Genomic DNA, 21,930 nt, shown 5'->3' with positions numbered 1-21,930 from the left:
GTTTGGTAAAGTTTTCTCGTATTTAAGCTATTTACGCATTTTTTTAAAAAAAAGATACAATCTTATACATATACAAACACGTTAAGAAGTAAAATTGAGCTGATTAGTTTCAAATAATTTTGAAAAGCTTTCTTTTAACGTGAAATAAAACAGTTAAGTCTGCACCCGGTCCCTTTCTGTAGCTTTGTGCTTTAAAGAACAGGACACGGTGAAGAATTTCCCCGATTGTTAAAATATCCTTTTCATTCAAATATCCTAATGGGTGGGGTTGGGAAAGACCTCTTCCCATTTTTGTCCTATGTCTGTACAACAACGTCTTCAAGAACATTATGTAATTTTCTCTGGTCTACAACTTTGGAGCAATAGAGGTGTAGAACAACACTACGTTTTACAGTAAAGAATCATTACTTGTCCATCCGTTGTAAAAGAAACAATTGTAAAAATAACAGACCACACAGTGAAATACTGCAGTCTTGTCCATTGTCTTGCAGGAAAGTTTTAGTTCTATCTAGCTTTACTTAATAGTGTTTGTTCCCTAAAATAATCTCACAGGCATCCTTTCTTTCACTCAACGGCTTAGACAGAGGCACTTAATCTACTCAAAGAAGGCTCAAATCCTGTTGATGCTGCCAGCAACACCGAAGCAAATCAGCATTTGACAGGATAGAAATGCTCCCTAAAAAGACTGGACTACAACTCCCAGAATGCATAACCAGCTTGGCCAACAGCTAGGAGAAGAAGAGAAATGCTAACAGCACAACGGCTTCCAGGGAGGCTCCAGATTGGAGAACTGGCATTATCTTTAGCCATCAACCTATCAAGAACCTTAGTGGGCTCCTAAAAGGAAAGAAATTATGCAGAGTAGCATAGATTAAACAATGCTGTACAATAAGGCACATTGTGGTAATGCCAATCTGCACCAAAACGGGGCAGAAAAAGGAAACAATCCACTCATACAAACACACACAAATTCACACACACACAATTATATTCTCTAGATCTCTCTACATCTATCTCATTCTAATGAGGTAAACAGGTGCAGAGGGACTGGATTAAAAGTGCAGGGCCTCAGAGATCTCTGCTCCGTATCAATGTTTTTCCAAGATGGGCTTTCTCCTGGACATTGGCATTCCCATTCCCAGGCAGCTTATTTTGGTGCTCAAGGTATCGGAGGGGGACTAAGTGAGGGAAGATGGGCTACTAAAACCTCCTGGATACGACGGGATTTGGGGAAGGCGACAAGCATGCCAGGAGGTGTGCAAATAATCTCAGAATGTCTTCCAAGAAGGTCAGGAGACCAAGTCTCAAGAATATCTGAAACATGCAGCATTTCACAAGTGCCAAGTGGTCCCCATATTTTTTCGGAGTATAAGACACACTTTTCCCACCCTAAAAGAGATTGAAAATTTGAGTGCGTCTTATACAACGAATGTAGCACCGCCCACCTGCTGGGCCCCACCCTTTGGCCTCTGCCTCCCAGCAATTTGCGTCCTTGCAGCAAACAGCCTGTTTCCGTTTCAGCCTGATTAGCACAAGCAGCTGATTGTCTCTTGGATCAGCCTCCCAACCATCAGCTGTTTCAGGCTGCAGGGATTGCCTATTGCCGTCTCGGCGCACCCCATTTTCAGCCTCTGCATGGCCCATTGTCCACCCATTGCAATTCCCACCACCTAGAACGGGCAGAATATGGGGCACATGGAGGCCAAAAACGGGGAGTGCGGAGGCTGAAAACGGGATGCAGAGGCTGAAAATGGGGCGCACAGAGGCAGCAATCGGCTATGTCAATCCCTGCAGCCTGAAACATTGGGAGGCCTGACAATCAGCTGTTTGTGCTGATCAGGCTGTGCTGAAACTGAAATGGGCTGTTTGCCGTTTGCTGCAAGGAGGCAAATTGCTGCGAGGGCAGAAGCAGATTTTTGTTTTTTTTTGTTTTCCTCCCCAAAAGCTAGGTGCATCTTATACTTCGGAGCATCTTATACTCCGAAAAATAGGGTAGGTCTTTGTCATTGACAGGATGTCTCAGGAGATGAAGTCCAACTTAGATGCAAGGCACAAGCTTTTCAAAACTCAAACAAGCAAGATATGTGAGTTCCAACAGGCTTGCTTTGAAGTCTTCCCCTCATTCCCATTTCCATCCACCATGTTCCATCTTCGATGGAAAGAATCGTGATTATTTTTTCACTGTTGGAAAAGTCCAGAATCAACTGGGTTTTGTTTTTTTAATATAAAAAGAAGAGGCAAGTCGATTGCAAGTCCCAAATATTTCAGCTGGACTTTTACATGCAGGCACAGAAAAGGCAAAAAGTTATTATTCCCTGATTGTCGGTTTTTATCCTTAGAGGCATTTTGGAGATTTGTAGGCAACCTAATAATAATCGACAGAACCCTTGTAGAAGTTGATTCTGCCTACAAAAATGAAGATTTTTTATCCCATGGATTCAAATGGATAGAAATAGGGGTTAAAAAAATATCAAGGAGGGAATCTCAATCTAAATTATGCTGGCAGGTAAGATGTAAAGACAGGGAAACAAATGAGGATGGGTAAGGAAAAATTCAGAGGTGGAGGGAGGAACATCCTTGCTGTCCTCTCCCTTCCTGTTTTTCTTCCCTTTTACATCTCTGACCATCGTATTATAAAAAGGAGGCGAAGTCAGAGATGGGAAATATTCCCTTTAAAAAAAAAAAATCTGGTACGATGCTTCTTACATTGCAGACCAAGTATGATTTTCAGTGCTTATTTTGTCAGCAAGGCTGTATTTTACAGGCAATTCTGCACCGATATTATGAAGTTCACTCAGGGGGAATAGGGAGGAAAAGTCATTTAATCAAAGAAACTGCTGCCTTATTTTGCTGCAAACATCCGAAATATCACTGGCGATGAGCAAAAGGCAGCTTTTTTTTGGTATCTCTCTGCTCCCCTCTAGTGGTCCCGCCAAATTTTGCAGCGATTTTATAGCCTTCAAATCTATCCACATCGTACAAATCTGGAAATTGTCACAATTCCCTTTCCGTAAGGATTCCAGGGGGTTACACACCGAGACAGCAAAGATAGCAACCTCACTCTTAATGAGGAATTTTAAGGGAACAATGATAGGACGCAGGATCATTGCAGATGGCATTGTGTCGGACACAACAAGGAAAAGAACAGGGCGCCAAGCTCAGAGACCTGGAATCTGTTTTCTAAACAGGCAGGTTAGTCTTCCTTTCTTCCCACTGCCATCTGTTTGGGGCTTGGGAAAAGAGGAGCCAGTATAATCCCATCTCAAATTGGTTCCAATCTCCCCATGCACACCTGTGCAGAAGTCGGATCTGGGCCGGAGCTCCAGGCCAGTCAAAAAACCCCTCAGTTCGTGTTTAAATGAAGACACTGCGATGATCTCGGGAGTTGCAGAAGCAAGGAAAGAAGCAGCTGGAGGGCTCTTCAGGTGAGCATGGTGTCCATGTACAATTAATCCAGGTGGGTCATTTATGATCAAACCAACCTTCCCCACCCAGAAGACCCAGAAGAACAAGGACAAGAGGAGGGAAGGGTTGAACGTATGAGACAGGTTTCCCTTCACATCATGTGGGAAAGTCTTCTTCAATGGCCAAGTTGACCGATCTGTGCAAGGGGGTCAGGTGTGAACAATCCCAGGGGCAGAAACCACCTACACCCCTGTTTTCTCTTTGATCCATGTTCGTAGCTTAGTGACCCTGGTGTAGACTCCTGGCCTGTCCCGGCGAGCACAACCGTCTCCCCAGCTGACTACACCAGCCAGGAACATCCGATTGTTAACTTCTATGCTGGTAAGCGGTCCTCCAGAATCTCCCTAGAAGGAAAGGAGGCAGCATTTAATCAAGGAACATAATCCCTGGTGCTCCCTTCCCTCGTTTCATACTTCAAGGACGTTTGCCAGGATTTCGGTCTCTAGCAGTGATGGCAAATCTTTAATGCACCAAGTGCCCAAACTGCGCTCCCACGCATGCCCAAACTGAAAGGTTCACGAACGCACACATGCGCAAGCATGCACACATGCGCAAGCACACACACATGCATGAACGTGTGCATGCATGGACATGTGTGAACATGCATATGTGCGGACGTGCGCACACATGTGCAGATATACACACATGTGAAGGAGGGACTCGAAGACCAGCTTGCTGGCGGGAGGTGAAGCATCCCACAACCGGCAGCGTGGCAAGAGGTCCGATCTTTTTCCCTTCGGGAGCTTCTGCTTCGTCGTTTGCAGGGAAACAGAAGCTGACGAAAGAAACGCCAGGGAGATCTGACCTGGGGTGATGGTGCACATGTCAGCAGAGAGGGCTCTACGTACCACCTCTGGCATGCCATAGGTTCGCCATCATGATTCTATAGCTTGGACTTTCTAGAACAGGACTGTCCAACCTTCGCAACCTTAAGTCTTGTAGACTTCATCATCATCACCTTCTTTTAACCACCCCATAATCCCTTGTGGGTTGGAGTCTGGGCAACTTAATGGAGCTAGCAGAGCGTTTCATGGCCAGATGCCATTCCTGTTGCCGATGAGGAGTTTTGTTCAGCAGATTTATTCTCATCATGCCCAGAGAAAGAAATATTCGCCTCTACCTAGGATCGAATTCACAGCCTCCTGATTGTGAGGCGAGAGCTCCACCTCTAGGCCACCACACCACTCCTTAAGTCTTGGGGACTTCAACTCTCAGAATCCTCTAGCCAGTATGGCTGATTAGGGAATTCTGGGAGCTGAAGTTCACAGGTCTTAAAGTTACCAAGGTTGGACACCACTGTTCTAGAGCGAGATAAACAATAGAAAAGAGGAGCATAGTCAGATGGTCTGAGCACAGCCTATGTTGTATGGTCAGTGGTTGCTTCTTGCCAAGTGCCTACAAGGATAGTGAAGGAGCAGATAAATCTCCCAATGCTGCTGAACAATTCTCTATCTTCTGGATGGAGTGGCTGTAGCGGCTTATTAATTGCCATTGAGCAACATCTAAAGAGCTTGCAGTTCTTCAGGACTTGAACCTCTCCAGGAGAACATCTAAAGGGCTTGAACGTCTCCAGAAGACATCTAAAGGGCTTGAACGTCTCCAGGAGAAGATCTAAAGGACTTGAACATCTCCAGGAGAACATCTAAAGAGCTTGAACATCTCCAGGAGAACATCTAAAGGGCATGAACATCTCCAGGAGAACATCTAAAGAGCTTGAACATCTCCAGGAGAACATCTAAAAGGCTTGCAGTTCTTCAGGGATGGAATGTCTCCAGGAGAACATCTAAAGGGCTTGAACATCTCCAGGAGAAGATCTAAAGGGCTTGAACATCCTCAGGAGAACATCTAAAGGACTTGAACGTCCCCAGGAGAACATCTAAAGGGCTTGAACGTTCCCAGGAGAAAATCTAAAGGGCTTGAACGTTCCCAGGAGAAGATCTAAAGGGCTTGAACATCTCCAGGAGAACATCTAAAGGGCTTGAACATCTCCAGGAGAACATCTAAAGGGCATGAACATCTCCAGAAGAAATTGCAAAGTTTCTCACCTGGCAAGCATCAATTCCTCCTGTCAGGACTCCTACACACATCATCCGTGGAGTGAGTTGATTAACCAACAGGGACTCACACATGGTCTGATTGATCGCCCGGATTTCTGCCTTCTGCAAAATTCTGGCACCAGCACCTGCCCCCCCCAAAAAAATCAGAAATGTTTGCATGAGATTTAGGGAAGTCACATATGACAACCAGGATGTAGTTGCAATATCCATTTAACAAGCAAAATCAATGGGGAAAGCCAGATTCGCTTAATAACCGCATACAGACAAGGTGATAAAATTGACCAAAGTTCATTTAATGACTGCACTACATACCCATGGACATTCCAAATCCTAACTACCGTGTTTCCCTGAAAATACAACATGCCCTGATAATAAGGCCATGCCACGTTTTTCTGGTGGGCAAAAATATAAGCCCCCCCCCCCCACAAATAAGCTCCCTGGATAATCCCTACCTACATCCGGCCAGGCAGAGCACCGCTCACCAACTAGCGGTATCCCAAAGGTGCACGGTGGAAGGCACCTTGGAGGTCTTCTAGTCCAACCCTCTGCTTAGTCAGAAAACCCTTCACCGCTTCAGACAAATGGTTGTCCAATCTCTTCTTAAAAACGTTCATTGTTGGAGCATTCACAACTTCTGGAGGCAAGTTGTTCCACTGGTTAATTGCTCTCACTGTCAGGAAATTTCTCCTTAGTTCTAGTCGCTTCTCTCCTTGATTAGTTTCCACCCATTGCTTCTTGTGCTGCCCTCAGGTGCTTTGGAGAATAGCTTCACTCCCTTGTCTTTGGGACAGCCCTCAAATATTGGAACAATGCTATCATGTCACCCTTCGTCCTTCTTTTCATCAAACTAGACATACCCAGTTCCTGCAACCGTTCTTCTAGGTTTTAGTCTCCAATCCCCTAACAGCAATAGCACTTAGATTTATAGACCACTTCATAGTGCTTTACAGCCCTCTCTAAGCGGTTTACAGAGTCAGCATATTTCCCCCAACAATCTGGGTCCTCATTTTACCCACCTCGGAAGGATGGAAGGTTGAGTCACCTTTGAGCCTTAATCATGTTTGTTGCTCTGCTCTGAGTCTCTTTCTAGAATCTCAACATCTTTTTTTTACATCGTGGCGACCAAACTGGACGTTTGATCCAAAACGAGCTGCAGATTGGTGCTAAGCCCTCTAATCTTTTCCCCTAGGAGATACCCTCTTCTTCCCACCTCTTCAACAGAACCGAGGTGGTGCAATGGTTAAATGCAGCACTGCAGGCTACTTCAGCTGACTGCAGTTCTGCAGGTCGGCTGTTCAAATCTCACCGGCTCATGGTTGACTTAGCCTTCCATCCTTCCAAGGTGGGTAAAATGAGGACCCGGATTGTTGTTGGGGGCAATATGCTGACTCTGTAAACCGCTTAGAGAGGGCTGAAAGCCCTATGAAGCGGTATATAAGTCTAACTGCTATTGCTATTCTCATTCCTTGACTCACCATTTTCTTGCGTCCTTCCCCATCCAGTCACCCAGAAGGCTTTCCCTGCAGGGAAGTCGTGGGTGGCATCAGGCAAACAGATAGGAATGATTCTTTGGAAAAAGTGACGGGGCTGGATAGCTCCATCAGAGCGATGTCATAGTCGAACGTGAAGTCATTGAAGAGGTGCCTGATGATTTTCTTGATAGTCCTTTTCTGAACGAGCCTATTCGTCCTGTTCTCCAGATCCAGAAGACCCATGTAGGCAGTCCACAGGGAGGGGTCAGTATATCTGCAGACAGAGCAGTGGATCTCGGTCAGTGGTGAAATCTGTTTTTTTTTTTTTTTTGCCCACCAGTTCTGTGGGTGTGGTGTGGCGGGTCATGTGACTGGGTGGGCGTGGCCAACTTTTTTTTCACTTTTTAAAACATTTTTTCCTGCCGGTTCGGGTGAATAGGCAGGGGAAAAAATGAGTTTAAAAGTGTGTGTGTGGGGGGGGGGGAAATGGTTTCGACGATCCCACGGCTCATAGCTGATCCACACAATCCTCGAACCATTTTTTTAACTTTTTAAAGCATTTTTTTTACTACCAGTTCTGGTGAATAGGTGGTAAAAAACACTTTAAAAAGTGAAATAAAGAAGGTCCAACGATTGCGTGGTTCACAGCTGAATTGCGGGATCATCGGAAGCTTTTTTTTATTTTACTCTCGGTTCGCAGAACCAGGGACAATTGTCCCTACCAGTTCGGCCAAACCAGGCTGAACCGGGAGGATTTCACCCCTGATCTCAGTTAGCGAGGGCGAGACTAGCAAGGACATTTTTGAAGACAGGCAGCCCTTGTGTCAGCATTCCAGAAGAACCCAACTCCAATTAAAAACTCCGAGACAGGCATTTTTTCAATGTTCCCTTTCATTAGAGTCGTTATACTGGCACATCTGGGAAAACCCAAACCTGAGAATTCCAGGTTTTCTCTCAGTAAGTCAAAAGTCCAAACCCATCCCTTGCACCCATTGGTCCATCACATCATCCCCATCCGTCCCGATCACTTCAACCACTCCTCTTCCAAGTGCAGGAACACCATGGCCTTGACTCAAAAGAAGAATGCTATTTTGTCTAACTACATTCCTCTACTGCATTTCCCAAGCCCAGAATGTGGCAGCATGGAAGCTTCCGGTGTTAATATGGCATCCAAGGCTGACACCTTGACTTAGAACCACTGTTTAGTTGTCCATTTCAAGTTACAACACCACTGAAGAACTTGTGACCTGGTGTCACACTTACTGTCAGGCCTGCATTTATATTCCTTTTAGAATTTTGGCCTGCCACACTTTATCTTATTTCATTATGCTGTTTCTTTAAGTATAGTCAATGGGAGGGGGAATAGAAGGAGTAGAATTGTGGAATGTATTGTTTTCATTCTTTACTAGAAGCAAGGTCATCCTTTGTTCTCCGCACCAGTACACCTGACCGGAAGAAGCTGGGCATTACTGCTTTCTACCTCAGTGTTTTCCACTTTCTCATACCAAAATGGGATTCATGGCATGGATCAGGATCCTTGAAGAACCCTCCCATCCCAATTAAATTGACCCGTTCCCAACCAGTCAAGCAAGGAGGCCATGCTGTTTATCCCATTGGTCTTTTGAGGGTCTCCAACCTTGGCATCTTTAAGACTTGTGGACTTCAACTCCCAGAATTCCCCAGCCAGCACGACGGGATCTTGGGAAGGGTCTTCTCAGCTGCTATCCCCACCCTATGGAACATCTTACCCTGTCGACCCTGAAGCTGACCTGGCTGAAGCCATCTCGGAGCCTCAGCACTGCCACACTGGAGCCAGGAGTGGGGAGGGGAGATGAGAGATATCTGGGGTTGTGTAGTCAAAATAAAATTGGGAACCAAGGACATTCTGATAGGCTGGAACAAGGAGGAGTAATGTCACCAGACCAGCGGACTCTCTCTTGATTGGGCCATGTAACTGATTGTATGTGGTTGAGAGGGAAAACTTTGAATTAGGTGAAAACTGTGGGAACCTTCAGTTTTCACCAGAGTCGGTTTTCACCAGATCTGTGCCAATATGAATATCCAAAATGCTATTCATTGAGGAATTCATCTGCCTCAGAGTTTTGCTTGCTATGGATTTATTACTTGGAACCCTGACATTACTCCCGTAAAGGTGAAACACCCTCCCCCAACGCTTCTGGTTTCTTTACTTTAAAAAATTAAATAAAGTATTTAAAAAAAAACAATTAACTTCTGAAGCATGATTAAAAAAAACTCTACCAACCTGATGTAGTTCTTTTCATTAAAGCAATGGGAAGCCGTGACCAGCCACTTGTTGGATATCAAGGAAGCCCCACAGACATGGCCATCATTCTGGGTATGGAGACTGACCTGCCAGGGCCATTCGCCCGAAGTGGAGTCCATTCCACCCCACAATCCGGACTGCTTGCTATATGCCCGGATGCCACAATCTGAAAGGAACAAAATTCAGACACACACCCAAAAAAGATAGTTAGCAATAGCAGTTAGACTTATATACCGCTTCATAGGGCTTTCAGCCCTCTCTAAGTGTTTACAGAGTCAGCATATTGCCCCCACAGTCTGGGTCCTCATTTCATCCACCTCGGAAGGATGGAAGGCTGAGTCAACCCTTGAGCCGGTGAGATTAGAACCGCTGAACTGCAGATAACAGTCAGCTGAAGGGCCTGCAGTACTGCACCCTAACCACTGCGCCACCTCGATTCAGTTCAATGGATCTCCTTAGTTCAGAGATGCTTGGCCATCAGTCAAAAGACATTCAACAAGAGTTTATGACGATTCTCAACCAGGGTGAAATGCTACCGGTTCACCCAAACTGGTTGTAAAAAAAAATGCTACCAGTTCGGGTGAACCGGTTTTTCCAAAGATCAGCTGTGCCGCATGATTTTATTAGCTAGAAAACAGGATTTCCTGCTTTCGGTTAATCTAAACGTGTGGCATAGTGGAATCCCCAACCCTCCGCTGTTCTACTTACATTTGCAGGCATGCTCAGTAGCACGCTCCACCCACCTGCCCAGATTGACTCTCTGAGCATGCTCACACTGAGCATGCTCACATTGCTAACCGAACCAGTAGCAAGAGAAGTGGATTTCACCCCTGTTCTCAACCATTCAGTCATGTTGTCCCAAGGTGCTTTTCCAAAAGTCAACTGGACTTTCTTGAGGGGGGGGGTTCTTGAAAATGCTTTGCTTCTCATCCAAGAAGCTTCTCCTGTTCACTTCTTCATGAGCTGAAAGCTTCTTGGATGAGAAGCGAAACATTTCAAGGGGGGAAAAACAAGAAAGTCCAGTTGCCTTTTGAAAAAGCAGCTTTGGAACATTCCAAGAGTTTCCCACAATCCTTTGTGCGGGAAAATCCTCCTTCCCCAAATTCTGTCCCCTCTTTAACATCAAGGCAAGAACTGTCTGTTTTGATCTACTCTTTTCTGCATTAAGGTGGTGAAATATTTGGAAGACGTTGGGATAGAAGTAACCCCCATCTCTCCAAAAGGACCAGTGTCCCCAATAACGGAGAAATAAGAACCTCTGGCTAATGAAGACCATATCCTGCCCATCAACACTGCTTCCAACACCCCAAACAGATCAAGAATAACGTCATCATATTCACAGCACATACTCTGTCCTCTCCAGGGGATAGAAAGAACAAACATGGCCATTTAATCCAAGTTGGTTACCCTACCCTAATTGCTCAATTAAAAAACAACAAGTGCAAACAATAATATAATAGTAATCTCATCATCATCTAAGTTCAACCTTTTCATGCAAGTTAGCTAATTTCTTTTTTCTTTTAAATTTTTTTAATTGGTTCATATCATACATCTATTTCTATGTTGCGCAGTGTGTTCTCTAGGTGTCCAAGGTGTTACATACGAACATCATCATCGTCATTATAATCAGTGGTGGATTGCCATTCTTTTACTACTGGTTCGGGTGCGTGCGTGGCGCCGCTTTTGCTCATGCGCAGAAGCGCAGGAAGGTGGGCGAGCCTCCACTGGGACTATACTGGTTTGCCCGATCCAGGCTGAACTGGGAGCAACCACCTCTGATTTTATATATGTATGGTATGTATGTAGTATGTATGTATTTGATGTAGGTATTGCATCTTAGGCAAACGTCTTAGCCATTATGCCACAGGACGTTTGCCTAAGATGCAATACAGCACAGATTCGAATCCCAGTAGGGTATGGCTAGCTGATGAGAGCTAAATAGCTTGAAATAGATCTATACTAGTCTCCCTTTATTTATTTATCAGCACAAATAAAACACAAATATAACAAAGGCAACAGTAAAATATTGGGTTTCTGTCGTGATGGACTCTGTGACGAGCCGATTGACGATGATGGAAGCAGTTAGCTTCCTCCCATAATGGGGCTTACTGGGGTGGGTTGTGACACTAAAATATACCTTCTTCCCTGGCTTCAGCTGATAAGGAGGAGACCTGTGGCATATGGCTAGAACGTTTGCCTAAGATGCAATACAGCACCAGGTTCGAATCCCAGTAAGGGTATGGCTGCTGATGAGAGCTAAATAGCTGAAATAGATCTATACTAGTCTCCCTTTATTTATTTATCAGCACAAATAAATATATATTAATATAATATATATATATATATATATATATATATATATATATATATATATATATATAATGTTTTATATAGTCCCCATGTTGTAAATAATCTGAATCTTCTTTTCCTTTAATTTTTAGGGTTAACCTATCCATCTCTGCACGTTCCATAATTTAATACCTTAATCAATACTGAAAATTAATCGTTTAATTTTCCAAGATTGCTACATGTGTGAATCATTCACTTCCCCAGCTTATCCACTTTCTTGCTATCTTGGTATAATCAGAACTCACTGCAATTCTCTTCGTCTGATTTGTCACTACAGTCTGTCGCTCCATCACATTCGGGATTCTTCTTGCTCACACACAAATTGTTGCGGCATTTGTAGGTGTATGCTTGACAGGTAACGGTGTCCACTTTGGATAGAAGCAAAGAGAGATAAAAATTTGATGTCGAGGAGGAGGACTGTTCTGATCCAACCTTTGCAAGTAGGAATAAGGCATTTACTCATGAGTAAAACAAGCCCTTTTTTATAACAGGGCAGTAACAGTTGTTTATTCGCAGGGATAAACAAAAAATCAAACGTAATTAGTCCCAACAAACCTGGGTTTAGCCAAGGAATATGAATTGCTTGCTGTATACTAGAAACTAATGATTGTCTGTGATAACCGGACATTTCAAAACCCCTCCTATTTATTTCCCAGCCAGTGAGGAGCTGGCTATTGTCTGTCTCTGCCTTTTCCTGAGAGCCAGCTTATTGTTTTCCTGTTGCTCTCCTCTCCTCTCTACGCATACAGCATGTGGGATGAGCTCCATCACTTCAGGTGCTTTGGAGAATAGCTTGATTCCCTCTTTTTGTGGCAGCCCCTGAGTATTGGAAGACTGCTATCATGTGTCCCCCTCTTTTCATCAAACTAGACACACCCAATTCCAGCTTCGTCAAACTAGACATACCCAAAGCTTCCCTGCTTACAAACCACATTTTTCACAGCTTTATCCCCACTCTAGAGCCTTTACCGGAGCCACACTCCCCCTCGTCGCGCCGTCTTCGCAGTCTGCTTTTCCATTGCATTTCTGCTGCATTGGGATGCAATTGCCGTTACTGCACTTGAAGCTATCAGGAGGACATTCTGAGGAGGAAAAGAGAAAAGCAAGTTTCCTATGCAACGCTATCTTTCATGGTAGCTTTGCTTCAACACTGGAGCTGATTTTTGCAAGACTCCATCGAAAGACCATCACACGTAAAATTGGGTTACAGATTGTAACAGAAGTAGAGTGTGTTTCAACCCTTTTAGTTAAGTCACACTAGGGATCTAATTGTTATGTAGATCAGTTTTATCACTATAAAGCTGTAGCGCTGAGCTAGCAACTCTGAATGGATATCATCTCCCTTTCTATTTGGGACAACTTGGAAGGGGCTTGTCTTGGATGTTTTTTCAGATTACATTTCTGCCCTGGACTCAAGTCTTCTTTTATCTGACCATTTTATTGAAACATTATAGTCATCCATTTTCAGCCAATTCTGGCAGTTCCCAATCAAAAACTAAAAGAGATATAAAAATGATAAAACACAACTAGTTAAAACCTAAAACATGGATAAACAAATAAGAAATAAAATAATAAAATAATTTAAAATAAAATAAAATATATAATAAAATAAACTAAAATAACATATAAGATAAAATAAAAATTAAATTAAATTAAAAAATAAATAATAATATAAAATAATTTAAAATAAAATAAAAATAATAATAAACTAAATTAAACTAAACTAAACTAAAATAACATATAAAATAAAAATATAAAATTAAATTAAATTAAAAATTTAAAATAAAAATAAAATGAAAAATGAAAAATAAAATAAAAAATAAAATAATAAAATAAAATAAAATAAAATAGAATAGAATAATAAAATAGAATAATAAAATAGAATAATAAAATAAAAATAAAATAAAAAATAAAATAATCAATCAAAAATACAAATAAAATAATAAATAAATGAAATGAAATATAAAACAAAATACTTTATAGTTGTTTCCCAGATAAGGTCAAGATAAGTTATATCTGGGTTTGGAAGATGGATATAAAGATACTTCTCACCCAAGATGAGAAGTAAGTTTAAAGTCTATTTTTTACATTTTCATGGGGCCCCATGAATGGTATCCTTGGAGCGATACCATTGCCATGGCAATATCTCTTCCTTCCATCCCTCAAGGCCCTTCCATTTTCCCTCAACTCTTACCAGCTTTGAGCTTCCTAAACTGTGTAAATCCAGTTCATGTTTCAATATACTGCGCAAAACGTCAAATTACGGTTTCGTTAAGAAACCCCATCTGGACAACTAAGAGCTTTGAACACCAATTCATACTAAGAGCGCTCCAAAGTGTGAACTCGTTCTTTGTGCACTAGATTTCTCCATTTCATAGAAATGACTCACCACACTGCAGTTCGTCGCTGTTGTCCCCGCAGTCATCCACCGTGTCACAAAGCCAGTACCTTGGCTTACACCATTTATGGCATCGGAATTGATTCTTAGTGCAGTCTGAAGAAGAAGACCATAAGCAATGTAGTTATGGAAAGGCCACCAACAGCTTTGGACACTGTGGGCAGTACAGCCCACTGGAAAAAACTAAACAAGAATAGAATAGAATAGAATAGAATAGAGAATAGATATAGGAATGTAGAGTAGAGTAGAATAGAATAGAATAGATATAGGAATGTAGAATAGAATAGAATAGATATTGGAATGTAGAGTAGAGTAGAGTAGAGTAGAATAGAATAGAATAGATATAGGAATGTAGAATAGAATAAAGATAGATATTGGAATGTAGAGTAGAGTAGAGTAGAGTAGAATAGAATAGATATAGGAATGTAGAATAGATAGATATTGGAATGTAGAGTAGAGTAGAATAGAATAGAATATATAGGAATGTAGAATAGAATAGAATAGAATAGATATTGGAATGTAGAGTAGAGTAGAGTAGAGTAGAATAGAATGAATAGAATAGATAGGAATGTAGAATAGAAGAATAGATATTGGAATGTAGAGTAGAGTAGAGTAGAATAGAATAGATATAGGAATGTAGAATAGAATAGATAGAATAGATATTGGAATGTAGAGTAAGTAGAGTAGAGTAGAGTAGAGTAGAGTAGAGTAGAGTAGAGTAGAATAGAATAGAATTCTTTATTGGATACACAAGTGTGATTGGACACACAAGGAATTTGTCTTTGGTGCAGATGCTCCAAAGCTCTAAACAAGACTTATGAGCATCATCCACACCACCTAACAGAGCTAAAAAGGAGGACTTACTGCAATCTCTCTCATCGCTGGCATCTGGGCAGTCAAGCCACCCATCACAGCGCAGTTCTTTTTTGATACAACGGCCACTTTTGCAGGTAAATTGCCCTGGGCAAGCTACAAGTCAACAAAGAGGACGGGGAGAGAAAAGATATAAATACATTGATGTCTGCATAGGTGAAAGCATCAACATGTTTTGCTGCCATTCTGTATGGTATATTTGCAATTCTGCTCTTGGGGAAAGTCTTATTTTGCCATAGCGTTGAGTCTTGAAAAACCCAAGGACGACCCTTGGAGAAACTCTCTTAAAAACTGTCTCCAGAGATTATTCTATATGGAATAAAACTCTGATATTAGAACAAGCATGGACATAATTTCATCTACTGTGAATTTTCAGAGGAGACACCCAAAAGGAATAATTAAGGAACGTGTCAGTATATGATTTGATACTATCGGTTATTTCAGCACCAGTTTAGGGATCATCTAGAAATTGAATGTTCTCAATTGACATTCTCTCCTTCTCTCTCAGAGTGATTCCAGATCCTCAGAAGGATTCCAGATCCTCTTTCATTATGGAATAAATCCAATGTTTATCTGAGCCAGAACCTGGAGCTGCAAATCATGCTGAAAGGACAAGAGCCATCTCATAATTTATGGATTATTTGTCTAGTTTATCCATCTAGTAAAACTTGGAAAAAAATTCCCTAGGGTCTCCACGATAGAAGTTGGACAGAGCAGGGTGAAATTGAGATCTTATGCAAATAATGGACCTCACCGTTGAACTTTGAATTAGTTGTTGGATAGTGCCTAAATATGAGCAGAGGAAAAAGGCAGGAAACTAAGTTCTAAAATTCAGTTTACTAACTGTCATTCCAAGGTACTTATCATTGGAAGCTTCTTCTAATATTGTTCCTCACATTCTCTAAAGCAGGGGTCTCCAAACCCTGGGCTGCGGACTGGTATTGATCTGTAGCCTATTGGGAACCAGGCTACACATGTGGTGGGTGATCATGGTGAAGCTTTATTTGTGAATGCATGGGATTAGGCAACCATCCCCTTCCCCTTCCCCACTGCCTTCATCGTTGCTGGTCCATGGACCCAAAACGGTTAGGAACCACTGCTCTGTAAGGGTCCCATACTCTATGTGCTAGTCATTCCCAACTCTAGGGGCAGTGTTCATCTCCGTTTCAAAGCCGAAGAACCAACGCTGTCCAAAGACGTCTCCGTGGTCATGTGGCAGGCATGACAAAACGCCAAAGGCCCACAAACACTGTTACCTTCCCACCAAAGGTGGTCCCTATTTTTCTATTTGCATTTTTACATGTTTTTGAACTGCTAGGTTGGCAGAAGCTGGGACAAGTAACGGGAGCTCACTCCGTTATGCAGCACCAGGGATTCGAACCACCAAACTGTCGATCTTTCTGATCGACAAGCTCAGCGTCTTAGCCACTGAGCCACCATGTCCCTTCACTGCTCTGTAGGATGCTTCATATCAAGCAAGGACTTTCCTCTTTCCCATAGAGGGCTTCTCTCTCTAAAACTCAACCTTTCCTGACTGAGAAGGTGACTCATCCCACCACCTCCCTCCCTGATTAATCTCACATTTGACATCTCCACTTACGATCATTGGAGTCAAAGGACAAATACTCAGCCGAGAAGCCATTGTCCACGTGTGAATTATCTGAGTGGAAACGAACTGTGATTTTGTTGGTTTTACTCATTACCACAAACCCTTTGCTGGGCTGACAATATCTAAAAAAACAAGAAAATAAAAATCAACTGGAGGCCGGCTCATTCATTCATAATGAGCTGCATCAATCATACATAAGATCCCTCTCTCTCTCTCTCTCTCTTTCTCTCTCTCTCTCTCTCACACACACACAAACAAACAACACACACAAATGACAAGAGAAATATTGTGCTTTTTTTAATCAAGCAAGGACCTTTCATTTATGGTATTTCTATCCTAAAAGATGGCAAGGAAGAGTCTTGAAGACATTAAGGGGCTAAGACAGTTTTTCTCTTCTTGCCCATTCACAACAGATACACAAGAACTGGCAACCCAGATTTACCAATGAATAACGTCTCTTACTTGATACCGTTGATTTCCACATAATCTTTGGGGCAGGAGTTGGAGGAGTCACCAGGATCCTCCAGGTGGAATTCATTGAAGCGTATCTTTACATTTTTGTCCCTAGGCACCTGAAAATGAGATTGAAAGTTGGCAGGGGTAGGCAGAGATGGGAGGAAACAAACACTGACACCACTCCCAAGATAGACGTCTTTTCCAATATTTTCTGAAAGAAACTACGGCAACTGTTGTCGTTGATTTAACCATTCAGTCGGATCCAACTCTTAGTGACTTTATAGGTAGGTGCTCTCCATGCTACCCCATCAATCGCAACTTTTTTCAGTTGTTGGATGTTCATCATTGTATCAGTTTTGATGGGATCAAGCCAATGTGTTGGCTTGTTTTGATGGGATCCAAGCCAATTCTTTCTTCCTTCTTCTTGCTCCACTAATCATTCCTAGCCTCATTGTCTTCTCTAGTGAATTTGCACACATGACATACCCAAAGTAAATAATACATAGTCTTGTGATTTTCGGCTTCTAGTGATGTGTCTAAGGTAAAGTAAAGGTTCCCTTCGCACATATGTGCTAGTCATTCCCAACTCTAGGGGGCATTGCTCATCTCCGTTTCAAAGCCGAAGAGCCAGCGCTGTCCAAAGACGTCTCTGTGTCATATGGCTGTCATGACTAAATGCCGAAGGCGCACGGAACGCTGTTACCTTCCCAGCAAAGGTGGTTCCTATTTTTCTACTTGCATTTTTACATGCTTTCAAACTGCTAGGTTGGCAGAAGCTGGGACAAAATAGTAGTGATAAAAAAGGGTTTGGTTCTCCATTGTTGAGTTGACATGATTTTTTTGTTGTTTTCAAACTTTTAAGAATACAACCCAGAAAAGGCCTTTCAACTCTTGATTTAACACCTTGATAATTAGCCAGATCCACAGGTTAGAAAGGCTCTCCCTTAGTCCATGCTACGGGCCCCAGAAGAAAAAGAGAATTAGTACTCTGGAATTCTTACCTCTATATTCCACACGCAATCCAGATTTGGAGGGTAGTAGGCTGGATAGTACGGAGTGGTGAAATTCCCTGATATGCCTTTCAAAACTCCGCCACAAGCTGCAATCAAGTGAGGGAGAACCGGTGTGGAGGGAGAAAACAGAATCTTATGAGCTTTATTGGTGACCAGAAGAGAGGCATTTGTGCATAATGGCCATTAATAAGATAACGTCAACTGTTAAGAGCCTGATTCAAAAGTATGGCTATAACCCAGGAGACCAATTAGGGTTATCTGTACACACCTGTCCATCAGCTCAACCCCGTCCAATTTCAACCCCAGTTCTCATTAGGAAGCATTATCAGAGTCTCCAGAAGTGTGGTGGGGGAGGGAGAGGGTGTTATTTATCACAACATCTCCTGTGTGAGGGAAAAATAATTGTGCCCCTGATGCATTGTTATCCTCAAGACTTTCTCCCTCTCTAGCCTGTTCATTTTTCACTCTTTATCTTCTTCTTCTTTGTTCCCATTTTATTTGTTTTATTTATGTAACATTCAATTTCCATCAGTGTGATCTGGTGAGATATATTTTAGAATAGAATAGAATAACAGAGTTGGAAGGGAAATTGGAGGTCTTCTAGTCCAGCCCTCTGCCTAGGCAGGAAACCCTACACCACTTCAGTTAAAATTGTTATCCAATCTCTTCTTAAAAACTTCCAGTGTTGGAGCATTCATGACTTCTGGATGCAAGTTGTTCCATTGAGTAATTGTTCTGTCAGGAAATTTCTCCTTAGTTCTAAGTTGCTTCTCTCCTTCATTAGTTTCCACCCATTGCTTCTTGTTCTACCCTCAGGTGCTTTAGAGAATAGCTTGACTTCCCTCTTCTTTGTGGCATCCCCTGAGATATTGGAACACTGCTATCATGTCTCATCTAGTCCTTCTTTTCATTAAACTAGACATACCCAGTTCCTTCAACCTTTCTTCATATGTTTTAGCCTCCAGTCCCCTAATAATCTTTATCTGAGTACAATTATGAGTACAATTATGTTTAGATAGTCATATTACATCTTCTTTGTGATATTCATCACCATCATATTGATAATTTAGCAACATAATAATATAATAGCATTAATACTTAACAACATCCTCTTCTTTACAATTTTCCACTTAACCATTTCCTCTTTTTCTCTTTATATTTCCTCCTTTCTAACCGGTTTCTGTTATCTAGCCATTGATAAAATATGTCCCGTATCAAAAAATATTCGATTTCTTCTTTATCCTTAATAGTAAGTGTTAGTCTGTCCATTTCTGCACATGCTAATATTTTCTTAATTACATTCTCCTCTAGCAGAATCTTATCATTTTTCCATTGTCGCACAAATACAATTTGTGTTGCAGTTAATATATGCAAAATCAAGCATATAGTCTTTTATCATATTTTTCTGATAGAATGCTTTCAGATATATATGTTGTTTTATCATTTTTTCCAGCCATGTATGTATTTTTGTCCAGTATTTTATTTGCTCTTGTCATGTCCACCACATATGGTAATATGCACCAGATAACTGATCGAACATTTAGCACTCATCTTTATCTCTACTGGACTGAACCCTTTACTTAATTAGGAGTAAACTTTTTTTTGCATGAATGGCTTAATAATGTGTACAATGGTGGGGAATGCCTGCTATTCTTTGAAGAAAGTGAGGATAAATCAGGGTCAAAAATGGCTGCTAAAATCATCTTTTTTTCTTGGGCGTCTGGCTCATATCCTTCTAGTCTCTTCTTCCCTCTCTTAAGGAGAAAACAGCCAGGAAAAGGAGCAATAGTAATACTGAATTTATTATCAGGCCGCATCCTGCCAACCCATGATCTCCTAGTATTACCCCAAAATAGAAAGAATGGCATTCTTACATGTCTTTGACATCTGGAAGAAGTCTGCTTTGAATCCAGGAAATCTTCCCTTTGCATCTGTACTTAACATAACCAGGAGAACGTTTTGGGGAGGAGATGAAAGTCAGGTTGTATGAAAAATCAAAGCTCCCACACAGCCTGGGAAGGAAAGAAGGAAAGAAGGAAGATAGGATGGAAGATAAGAAGGAAGGAAGATAAGATGGAAGGAAGATAAGAAGGAAGGAAGGAAGATAGGAAGGAAGGAACATAAGAAGGAAGAACATAAGAAGGAAGAAACATAAGAAGGAAGGAAGGAAGAAAGGATGGATGATATAAAGGAAGGAAGGAAGGAAGGAAGGAAGATAGGAAGGGAAGGAAGATAAGAAAGGAAGATAGGAAAGAAGGAAGATAGGAAGGAAAGAAGATAGGAGGGAGGGAAGGAAGGAAAATAGGAAGGAAGGAAGATAGGAAGGAAGGAAGATAGGAAGGAAGGAAGGAAGATAGGAAGGAAGGAAAGAATATAGGAAGGAAAGAAAATAGGAAGGAAGGAAGATAGGAACGAGGGAGGGAGGGAAGGAAGGGAGGTGAAGGAGGAAGTTGGAGGAGGAGAAGAAGAAAGAAGGACGATTAGTGACTAAGCAATGAATATTTGGCAATCTCTTTCCCCATCAGAGTAGGTATCAGTAACAGGGCAACCCAGAAGAAGCCATGAAAACTGAAGACTACCTCAGGCTCCTGCCAATTATCCCCCAGCAGCCCATCCTTATTTCTCCCCAAGAGAGCATGTCATGCTGTACTTACTTCACCAGTGAGCGTTCTTCCACTGGGCTCAATGAATTGTACACCTTGACAAAGTCCTTGCCTTGGTCGCATCCCTCGACGTCAAAGGTAGTGAAGGTCAGGCTAATGACTGCGTTGGCATCAGCTCTCAGCGCCCAGAAGCAGCGCATGTTGGATGGGTAAGGGCTGTTTGGGAATCCTGGTGTGGCAAAGCTTATCACTTTCCCTTCTTTGGCATGCAACGCATAATTGCAGCTGTCTAGTCAGGTGAGAGAAACAACATCAGGAGAGAAAGTTCTCAAGATAATGGCAAAAAGGGTTTACTCTGATTCAGTAAAAAATATTCAAATGGGCAAATTAAAACTGGAAGGATCCGAAACATGTTAGAGATGGGCAACAGCACTTAGCAATAGCACTTAGATACGGCTTCACAGTGCTGTACGTATCTAAGCGGTTTACAGAATCGGCCTCTTGACCCCAAGAATCTGGGTACGCATTTTCCCAATCTCAGAAGGATGGAAAGCTGAGTCAACCTTGAGCCAGTCAGAATCGAACGGCTGACAGTCAACAGAATTAGCCTGCAATACTACATTCTAAGTATTGTGCACCCTGAAAGGAAGGGAGGGAGGGAGGGAGAGAGGGCACTAGCCCTAGCAATAGCGCTTAGACTTATATACCGCTTCACAATACTTTACATCCCTCTCTAAGCAGTTTACAGAGTCAACATATTGCCCCCGACAATCCAGGTCTTCATTTTATTGACCTCGGAAGGATGGAAGGCCGAATCAACCTTGAACCGGTCAGGATCAAACTCCAGGAATCACCAATCTTTCAGACCTCAGGGACCACTAAATTCATAATTTTAAATCCTTTTGGACCACTAATAGAAATTAGTGACGGGATGGAGTCCTTCAGGCACTTAGCTTGGACGCCTGTTAGCAGAGAGAAGCGCTCAGGGTCAACCCTAGGTTTGCTGTCCATTGGAGCTAGAAATTTCAAGTACGGCCAAGAATGAATGTCTTGTAGCCAGCCTAGATACTAGATTGGCCCCCTGCAATTTGTCTTTCGAGGAGCCCGGCTGAAATTTGGTGCACTGCTCACTGAAGCGCCTGGACTCCCAGGGCGGGAGGGAGGGAGGGAAAGGCTGGAGCTACTAAACAGGCAGCCAAGCTAAGTGCCTGAAGGACCCCATCTCATCAGCTAGCGGGAGTAATTGCTTCGACGGGCCATATCTGGCCCAGGGGATGTAGTTTGAGGATCCTTGATTTAGTGCAGTGGTTCCCAAACTTGGCAACTTTAAGACTTGTGGACTTCAACTCCC

At 42.4% G+C, this 21,930-nt stretch overlaps 1 protein-coding gene across 1 annotated transcript in view; it reads right to left on the bottom strand.

Annotated features, from left to right (window-relative positions):
* Positions 1–1,938: 1,938 nt before the first annotated feature.
* ST14 (suppression of tumorigenicity 14) overlaps positions 1,939–21,930 on the bottom strand; it is a 56,958-nt gene continuing 36,966 nt past the window's right edge. The window contains 16 exon segments of the mRNA XM_032229320.1: positions 1,939–3,809; positions 5,511–5,647; positions 6,998–7,090; positions 7,093–7,268; positions 9,258–9,444; positions 11,873–11,995; positions 12,597–12,620; positions 12,623–12,709; positions 14,017–14,121; positions 14,890–14,994; positions 16,499–16,629; positions 16,970–17,079; positions 17,965–18,062; positions 19,851–19,938; positions 19,940–19,988; positions 20,631–20,868. Coding sequence (XP_032085211.1) covers positions 3,648–3,809; positions 5,511–5,647; positions 6,998–7,090; positions 7,093–7,268; positions 9,258–9,444; positions 11,873–11,995; positions 12,597–12,620; positions 12,623–12,709; positions 14,017–14,121; positions 14,890–14,994; positions 16,499–16,629; positions 16,970–17,079; positions 17,965–18,062; positions 19,851–19,938; positions 19,940–19,988; positions 20,631–20,868 — 1,913 coding nt within the window. The 3' untranslated portion in view covers positions 1,939–3,647.

Source organism: Thamnophis elegans, chromosome 13, assembly GCF_009769535.1.
Source record: "Thamnophis elegans isolate rThaEle1 chromosome 13, rThaEle1.pri, whole genome shotgun sequence".
In the NCBI taxonomy this organism is placed as follows: Eukaryota; Metazoa; Chordata; class Lepidosauria; order Squamata; family Colubridae; genus Thamnophis; species Thamnophis elegans.
Note: the sequence above shows the minus strand (reverse complement) of the source record. Positions and strands in the feature narration are given on the sequence as shown.